Source organism: Talpa occidentalis, unplaced genomic scaffold, assembly GCF_014898055.3.
Source record: "Talpa occidentalis isolate TD23 unplaced genomic scaffold, MPIMG_talOcc4v2.1 talOcc4.2, whole genome shotgun sequence".
In the NCBI taxonomy this organism is placed as follows: Eukaryota; Metazoa; Chordata; class Mammalia; order Eulipotyphla; family Talpidae; genus Talpa; species Talpa occidentalis.
Genome location: NW_023602073.1, coordinates 16,121,161 through 16,130,758, shown reverse-complemented (window position 1 = coordinate 16,130,758; position 9,598 = coordinate 16,121,161). Strand labels below are relative to the sequence as shown.

The 9,598-nt window shown below is 44.9% G+C and overlaps 1 protein-coding gene across 1 annotated transcript; it reads left to right on the top strand.

Moving 5' to 3' along the window:
• Nucleotides 1–345: 345 nt before the first annotated feature.
• LOC119253528 (E3 ubiquitin-protein ligase TRIM38-like) lies at nucleotides 346–7,800 on the top strand. The gene is made up of 6 exons (XM_037521042.1): nucleotides 346–747; nucleotides 2,633–2,728; nucleotides 4,612–4,842; nucleotides 5,778–5,800; nucleotides 5,902–6,014; nucleotides 7,216–7,800. Exons 1-6 carry the CDS (start codon nucleotides 346–348, stop codon nucleotides 7,740–7,742), a joined length of 1,392 nt encoding a protein of 463 aa, XP_037376939.1. The 3' UTR covers nucleotides 7,743–7,800.
• Nucleotides 7,801–9,598: the final 1,798 nt, after the last annotated feature.

Below are 9,598 nucleotides of genomic sequence, written 5' to 3'. Positions count from 1 at the left end.
ACTGTCACTGTCTCCCATGATGTAATATTCTGTACTTGGATATCCTGGGACCATTCTCAGATGTGAAGCATTTAATTATGGCTGGTGAGACAGAAACACTGAATTTAAATGTGACTGAATTTAAATCTAAAGTGAAGTGGGCAAATATGACTGTGATCACCCTATTCTGCCACAGAGGAACAGGCGAGGCATCTTTCAAATTGCATCCATTTCTCTCTCCAGAGAGAAGACTTCAACACCTGTGCAGGCACAGAAGCTCAGGTGAGGCTTCTGTCCTTCACTCTGGAAAATCCTGTCTACTTCATCTCTGCCTCTACCTGATATTGGAGATTTTCAGGAAGGGCCATGGCCTCAGCCCCCAAGAGGATGAGGGAGGAAGCCATGTGCTCCATCTGCTTGGAGCTGATGACAGAGCCCGTGAGCATCCAGTGTGGGCACAGCTTCTGCCGCCGGTGCATAGAGGGCATCCTTGAGAAACCACAAGGCACATCATCCCTGAGCGAGCCTCAATGTCCCTGTTGCCGGGCACCATTTCAAAGGGAGAGTCTCCGATCCATCAAGCAACTGGAAAACCTCATTCAGACTCTCAAGGAGACAGACAGTGAGAGGCTGTGTGAGGAACATGGGGAACGGCTCCACCTGTTTTGTGAGGATGACGGGCAGCTCATCTGCTTGCACTGTGAGCGCTCCCCCCAGCACAGAGGACACCGCATGCTTGTAGTGGAGGACGTGTATCCAGGCTACAAGGTGAGTTGCCAGAGTCTTTCGCAAGGACTGCCTCTTAGGTTGCACATTTTCACTCCAATCAGTTGTAGTGAAAACCATTATCCTGACCCTAAAATAAATTTGTACCATATTATTTCCCTGAAATAGTTTATTACACGTCCATGTTGAATTTATTACATGTCCACCCCGTGTCCATCTTGACCTTCAAGGCTGAGCAGAATCCTTTCCTGTAAGAACTTCCTGTAATGAACTTCTCCTGGACAACAGATTTGCTCTTTGCCACACGGGCCTCATTCATGGCCTCACCTCGAATATTTAATTGGAGACACCACAGCTTGCAAGAGCACAGGAAAGAATCTGAAACCCCAGGGGTCAGAATTCAGTTTTTTAGATAGCCGCAGTATAAGTGAGGAAGGAACACAGGACACCTGACGTCCCTTGGTGTGGGTAGTGAGGGGCCACACAGGGTCAGGAATGAGTGTAGGGGGAGACTGCCCAGAAGTGAGTCCAGAAGGACACACACAAAATAACCATGTGTGGAGAAGAGTGAGGATTCCAACTCAGGGGGACCACGTGTCACAAGAGCTTACCTGACTATCTAGTACATGGTCCGGGGGTGTGTGATCGCAAAGACAGGTGAGGCCATGGGACAGGAAATTAAGAAGGAATGTTGGTATTTCTCAGAGTCTAAATCCTGGTTCAAAGTTGGGATTTTATTTGTGGAGAGAAAGATTAGGTTGGCATTTAAAAGAACATTCTGTGTGCAAAAAAATTAACATCAAAGAGTAGTATCGAAGTTAGTCCTCTATGAAAAGGGGATGGAAACAGGTTTTAGCAAGGATATAGAAGGACAGTTAAAGGATTTAGAAAGAATTGGTGAGTGATGAAGCCTTGAAAGGTTCAGGCACCTCCCACGTTTCTCATACAACAGCTGCTAAGGTGAGGCTCCCTGTGCTGTGCAGGAATGAGGAAGCGGGATTCCTTCCTCCTCTGCCCTGGTGACACTTGAAGGAAACATCCCCAGTGTGGGGTTCTGTGTCCCTTCACCCCTGAGGTGCCTGTGTCTTGTGTGAGGTTCTGGATCCTGTGTCAGGGCGTGTCAGTCCTGAGCACCACTCAGTGCACTCACCTCCCCCTGTAACCTCATGAGCAGCTCATCACTGTAATGGGGCAGATCCCATAACTTGCCCACCAAGTAGTTAAAAAAAAGGAACAAACGGTGATGGACGTGGCCGCAGGATACAAACTGCTGAGGTTGAAATATCCTAAGAGTTTCAGTTCTTACTAGATGGAAGCTGTGCGCGACTTAGTTTTTGCCTTCATGACCTGGTTTCCCCATCTCTCAATAGAGACTGAAAATGTGAGAAACTGTGTGACAAGTAACCCTAGAGATAGGTATGGAAACTAATCACTCTAAGTTGACATCATGGCAGTTCTTCAGGTGACAGCAGAGCTCCCCCTCGCCCATGAACTTGTTCTGTAACTTCAGCTGCCATCCTGGGACTCCTGCCTGACTCACCATAATGTGTAAAAAGTTCCACGTGTTTCAAACACTCTGTATTATGATTGGTCCAGCACTTTATTCTATAAAATGTACTTTTAGATGATTATAATCTTGTAGCATGTCCCTGGCAAACTGCAGTAATGTAAATAGCTTAGTCTATGGTCCACAAATGAGCTGGGAATCACAGATCGCCTACAGCACAGAAAGATGTTAAAATCCTGCCACTGCCCAGGGCCACTGAGGGCATGAGTTACATTAATGCCCTTATGTTGCTTCTTCTCAAAGCAAAAGGACTCAAAAATATATTCAATGTTATTGTACATCTTGGAGGCTGGGATTCTTCTAGGACCAAATGAGGGTTGTGAATTGGACAAGCCATAACTCACCCAATTTTTCCTTCAGGAAAAGCTCCAGGGGATGGTGACAAAACTGAAGGCAGAGCAAGACCGCTGTAAGAGACTGAAGTTGGAAAAGAAAGATGAAATAAGACAATGGGAGGTAAGAATTTGATTTTCTGGATCTCAAACTATTTTCCAGTGTAGAGTTTAGGTGTATGGTGATTGGGAAAAGTACTCATTGATGACTTGTTCGCATTAAATCAGACCAAACTGTGGAAACCCAAAAAATAGGCCTTTTTCTTTAATATTTGCCATTAGTTGTCTGCATCTAGGAGAATTTTCCTCTGTTTTCTTTTTTTTTTATGAATAGTAATTGGCTAGGTGTCCTAATACCCCAGTCAAGAGAATCAAAAAAGTTGTGCTCCTTACTTTTCAAATTTTCAATGACTGAAATTACCTCCTGTCTGAAGATCATGAACTCACCAGGGCACTTTTACCACAGCACGGGTCTGACCCTCTACATTCCTGGTTCCAATTTCTACTTTAGTGAATAAAATAAGAGGACCAGCTCAGGAGACAATCCCATAACTCAAGCTTGTGAGACTGTTGATGAGGATAGAGCTTTGCAAGAACTTGCACACTTGCACTGCAGACTGTGGGTCTCTAAGACAGTGCCTATGGCTGACCAGCCCCTGCAGGATCAGACACATTCTGTTATGGGAATATGGATGTAATCCATCCCTTAGTAATCAAATTTATGAGTCATTTTCCTCTTTCAGGGTTTCTTCCCACATTTGTCCTATTCTTTGCAGATGTGCACATGTGAAATTTAAACTCCTCCTATCCTCATGTTAAAATCCTCATTAAGTGTGGAGGGCCTTGCTAGGAACTGGCAAGTTGAGATCCCTGTCACTGTAGCATTGCAACCGCCTCTGTCTCCTCCCTTCTGCAATCTCGGGTAGTGGGAGAACTTCTATTGCTACACATCATATAGGAAACCATGTCAGTGCCACAACATCTACCACAACACCACATTCACTGAGCACTATGTGACTTGAGAAAGCACCCATGGAAATTACACTCTGTTCTCTCCAGAGAAATCCAAGTCTCTCAGTGTTTTTCTTAGTCTCATCCATAAGGATGATAACTGAATCCTGGCTTAAGGCAATAATATTTCTGGTAACTATCCAGACCTCCCCTGTTGAGAATCATAGATTCCTACCAGTTTGATGTCTTAAATTTTGAATCATTTATATTCGTTACAAGCCTTAATTTTAAGAAATTCCCCCCTCCACCCACACAAAAATAGATAGCTTCTTACATCCCCAATAACGCTTGTTTTTATCTTACAAATGATAAGTTCTTTAGTCTTGGCAAATTCCATGATTCTGCGACTCCTGCCCTCTCCTTTTATCTCTGGGATGAGATGAAGGAAAGTGAGCAGGTGCCAACAGAGCTAGGACCAGCTTTCCCACATCTGAGTGTCTGCCTCTTGGGCTGGTCTCTGCAGAGGGAGATGGACGCTTTTTGAGCTCCAGTGCCCAGGGAAAATGACCCACAGAAATTACTCAAACTTTTCTGGGGTGTTTGTGCTAAATACACATTACCTGACATTACCATTTTACTTATTTCTAACTGAACAGCCCAGTGCATTGTGTTCTGTTGTTTCCCAGCTGTCGGTTGCCACTCTCCATTTGCAGAACTTTTTTGGCATTCGAACCAGAAACTCTATGTCCATTAACAATAAAATCCATTGCTCCCTCCTCCCAGCTCCTAGCGGCCAACATTCTTCTTCTTTTGTTCTACATTGGACTAGGGACGTCATATGAAAAGACTCATACGGTCTTCCATTTTTGCTTTTTGGCTCATGTCCCTCAGCATGAATCTTCATGAAACAGACAGTTTTGGGCACCTGTCACAGTTTTCTTTCCTCTGTGGGTGAGCAGATTTGCACTGTGTCTCGATCCCACCTGTGTTTACTGACTCACCATAGATGTATGTTCAGTTTGTTTCCCCCTTTTCTGGCTACTTTCTCGATTCTAGGAGAACATTGAACTTCAGAGACAAAAAATCAATTCTGACTTTTGGACTCTCCGCAACTTCCTCGATGAGGAGGAGAAGGCTTATCTGTGGAGACTGCAGAATGAGAAAGAGAAGGGGCTGGAGAGACTGCAGGAAGGTGAAGCCAGTCTGGAAAAGCAGAGCTTTCAACTTGAGTGCCTCACACTGAAATTAGAGAAGATGAGTCAAGAATCACCCCAGAATTTGCTGCAGGTAAGAGAGGCTGAGAACTTCTAGGAAAGAAAGGAAGTTTCATCTGTTCCTGACTATTGAGTGGAGAATGATGAGGGAGCCTGGGGAGATTCCTGAGACCTGTCTACTTCACTTAATTGTGGCACTGAAATTAAAGCAACATTCTTTAAAATCTATATCCATGTCTGCTGGTGGCCTTGAAGGTCCAGGGGTCAGCATGTGAATCAGAAATTTAAACTTTCTCTGGGTAGATGTGGAGGTTGCCTGTTTTTATGGACCCACAGCAAACCTTCCTGCCATTTATTTGCCCTTGTCAACTGTTCATGGGACCCTTTCTAGTCATCTCTTGGATAGAGTGAGACAGCTGAAATAAATGATAACCTTCTCCTGATTCACTTATTGTCGTGGGCCATAAGCTCTTATGGGACCTGCTTTCAGCTGCCTAAAGGTTCCAGCAGGTGAATATAAATGCTTGGACTCCAGTAGCTATTGCAGGACTGGTAGTTACACATGAGGGTGAGGACGTAGCTTGACAGCGCCCTCAGCAGGTGACACCAGCTGCCTCCACCTGAGTGGCCCAGAGCCAGGGTCTGGGCATGGATTCACCACTGAGGACCTTTGTCATCAGTGATCTCTGATATGGGCTCCTCAGACAGAAATTAGGTCACTTATAGCAAAGGGTAACATGATCAAGTCCCTGAGCTCACAGGGTAATGTGAATGCAGACCCCATGACTCCACACAAGCCTGAGCAAGTGTGATCACACACTCACACACACTGGCAGCGACTGTCCTAGGGGACTGGGATGGGAATTGTTCTACCTGGGTATGCGTGGGTGTCAGGCTGGGTCACTCTACTTCCTGGGGTGGAGTGTTCATAATAAGTAATCCCATGTGTCAAGTGACGTGACATACTAATTTTCCCACACTCACCTTCTGTCTTTGTTTTCACTGTAGGGTATGAAGGATACACTAAAAAGGTAAGTCTGTCTTAATACATGATTAAGGGGAAGTGAGGATACGTTGGGGTCCAGAGCCGAATGGAACATCCACTGCAGAGGTCATTGTCTGTTTATTCTAGGCATTCAGATGTGGAGCTGAAAGTACCAGAGGCTGTGTCTTTGGCCCCTCAAACTGTGTGCAATGTTTCTGAGCTTTACTGTGATGTGAGGAAATTAATAAAGCGCTACCAAGGTATGTGAAGGAAATAACTGCCTTAGTGCTTCACAGAAAAGGCCCCTTAAGTGGTAGCCAAGCTTCCTAACTGTCCTGCTCAGACTTATAGGCAGAGAGGTTGCTGAGCTGTTTTCAGTGGGTCAGGAACAAGCTCCCTTGGGTGAAGAAAGGGAAGTGGCAAACTGTTCTCTCTTCAGGCTCTTCCAATTCCTCTTCTCCCATTGATTGGCTAATCAGCCAGGCCAACCACTACCTCATTTTCCCATTCTGAAAAATACAAATATGAACAGACCTTAATTCAGTGAGTTTTCATGAAAATTAAATGCAACAGCATATGTAAAGTGTTTAGAATAATCCTCAACATGATGTTTATTGTTAATATTTCATAAACATTCAGTGACATTTAGGAAAGATAGATCAGTATTCAGGACTAAGGAGAAAATGGATTATGACGCCATAAATAGTTGAATCTTAATGAAAGCCAGTATTACCAAATCCAAAACCTTGATTCTTATTTAGTATTTGCCATGTTCCACATGTCCACAATTAGAAAATTCAAACTAAATTATTTTAATAATTCCTTTGACTGGAAAATCTGAATGAAGATGAAATGATTCTCTATGGCTATAATAATATTCCGTCGCTTAAAACAACACACACATTTCTCACAGGTTTGTGGTTCAAATATGTGTGGCTCACATCTGGTAGGACTTGTGCTTAGGGCCTTACAGAGTGCAATGAATGTGTTGGCTGGGCTGGGCTCCCAGTCTGGAGTCTAGACTGTGGAATAATCCACTTCCAAGCTGCCTCTGATAGTGGGCAGCGCTCGCCTCTTATGATTATAGAACTTATGACCCTGGCTTCCTTCTGATTATTGAATAGATTCTGTCCTCATCTTCTAGAACACTGTCAGCTCTAGAAGGCACCGCTTAGTGATTAGACGGTAAGGCCACTAAGTCTTCAAATAAGCTCAAGGATATGACTTCCACTTATTGGTCACTTAACAAATACCAGGAATGTCTCCAACCACTAGGTTTCCATTAGCTCCTTCAATCCTCCCCACCATTACTGTTCAGGTGTGATGATTTCCTACTATAGTATGCAGTCTCAGAAAGTGACTCACAGAGCTAAAAGAACTAGGCTGCACTTGAATCCAGGAGGTTGTACTTGAAGTGTTCTGTCTTCTCCGCAAATAAAATGTGTCTTTCTCTTTTATCAGTTGGCGTGACTCTGGATCCAGACACAGCTCATCGTGAACTAATTCTGTCTGCGGATCGGAGACGTGTGACCCGTGGCAGCCCCCAGAAGAAGCATTTCAGTATTAAGAGATTCCATGCTTTACCCTGTGTCCTGGGCCGTGAGGGCTTCACCTCAGGAAGACGTTACTTTGAAGTGGATGTGGGAGAAGGATCTGGGTGGCACATAGGAGTTTGTCTGGAAAATGTGCAGAGGGACAAGGACATGATCCCAGAGCCTCAGTCTGGCTTCTGGGCCATCAGACTCTGCCAGGAGAATGGCTACATGGCCCTTACCTCTCCCCCTACTCTCCTTCCATTGAAGGAGCGGCCCCTGCTGGTGGGGGTTCTTCTGGACTATAAGACTGGACTTGTGTCCTTTTACAACATGAACACTGGCTCCCACATCTTCACCTTCCCAAGGGCCTCCTTCTCTGAGACTCTTCGGCCTTATTTCCAGGTTAATCATTCTTCTCCTTTGTACCTCCCTCCACCATTGGAGTTATCATAAGAACAGTCTCTTTCGTATAACCATTGCAGAAATATAATGTGAGTTCTCTTGGCAAAGAAATTTGGTCTGTGTTCCTTGCTGCTCTTTTTAACCTGGAACGGGGCTGAGTTCTAAGTGGCCACTCAATGAGTGTGCAATGAATGAGTGGATACAGCCACTGCACAGACACCACAGAAGATCAGTCTGACCTTCGGAGAAGCGAGAGCACAGCAGTGATCATGCATCACCCTCTCCATCGCGGGGTTCAGATCTCTGATTTCCAAGGGTCCTGGTCTGACCAGCAGGGTGACCAGACATCTGGAAAGCTGAGTGCTCCCATTGTGTTTGATACCAGCAGAGTCTCCCATGGAGATGAGGGAAGCCACATTGTATCTGTCAGCTACATAGAAGAGCAGGACAAAAAAAATAGTATTTCTTTTCACAACTGACATGATGGTTACATTAACTGAGAGAATTATTATTATGAAGTAAATTTACTTTTAGTAGAACAGAAATTTTACGAAGAGATTATTTAGTCAAACTGAGGACTGGGCTCAGGAGACCAGCCTCAGATTTCTGTGAGTGACTGACTGGTCACTCACCTGAAGTTTTGGGCCCAGGTTTATACATGGAAATTACATGCACAGAAAGAGAATACACTGTTTTTTCTTACTAAAACAGAAAAGACATCTACTGAATTTCCAGCTCACTAAAGGCGGTTGGTTCCTGTCAACCTCAGTTAACTGATAAAGGAGAAATACTGTTCCCATTTCACAACAACCACTTTATTCCACACAGCTTGTGGAGCAGCAGTGCTGTGTGGTTGGGAAGATGTGAGGACAGAGGTTAGTGAATATCTCATCCTGAAAGGAGCACGCCCTGTTATCCCACTTTGGCATAAAAATTACTTGGGGCCAAAGGCAGTTGTGTAAAAAAATGTACAACAGAGTCTCTTGGTCCTCCCCTTGTTTGCCAAAGAGGAAGAAGTGAATTACCAGAGACACAGCTAGACCCTGAGGCAGCACTACAGGCATCCCCGTAACGAGCAGGTAACACTAGCCCTTGTCTTCCATCACTTGCCCCATATCTTTGTCTTCCCATCATTCCCCACCTAGAAATTCATCTCTCTTTACCTGTCACTTCTCTAAGAATCTACTGCCCATTAGTTAGCTTCTCCAGGAGCTTCAGTTCTAAACACCACCTGTGCTCCTAGTCTCTGAGTTCCTGTGAGTAATAGGGGTGCACGTGCATCCAGGAAAACTTCCTGCTTCTCCTTCCACTTTACTGCTACCCCATTCACACCATGTCTCTTCACTCTGCTCTCCTGATGTGTGTGTTTTCTCCATCGACCTGAGTGACTCACAATCCCATTCAAATCTGATGTAATGGAGTTCCAACAGAGCCCCCGACCACCAGGTTATGGGCTCAGTGCCACAGTCTCCAACCCCACCCCCGACTCACACCTGTCACAAGCCCACATTGTCACCTGTGCTTCTGACTAATTGGCTATGAATCAAAGGTGCTCTTGATTTCCTCTTCTGGTTCCATCATTTGCTAGAAAAGTTCACAGAACTGAGGGAGATACTGGGTTGTCAGAAAAGTCATGACACATTTTTGCAGCAGATGGCCCTAGAAAATATGTCATGACTTTTTCAACACCCCAATACTTTCCTAACTAGCTTCCTGTTCCAGGCAGTGGTGACTATGGGAGCACTTTCCTGTTCAGATTCTGAGAGGATTCATCAGAGCTTCTGGGGCCTCCCATTCCACCTCGAATCTTCTCCCCACTCCCAGTTGCCAGGTCTGTCAGAGTATCAATTCCAACGTTACTCGCTCTCTCTTCTTTGCCCCACAAGAGGCTCCACACTTCAGATTCT

Bases quoted from the DNA above. Each gene is read 5' to 3' on its own strand.
- LOC119253528 (XM_037521042.1), top strand. From the start codon at position 346: ATGGCCTCAGCCCCCAAGAGGATGAGGGAGGAAGCCATGTGCTCCATC. The intron at 5,801-5,901 runs GTAAGTCTGTCT...TGTTTATTCTAG, and splicing joins ATGAAGGATACACTAAAAAG to GCATTCAGATGTGGAGCTGA. The intron at 6,015-7,215 runs GTATGTGAAGGA...CTCTTTTATCAG, and splicing joins ATTAATAAAGCGCTACCAAG to TTGGCGTGACTCTGGATCCA.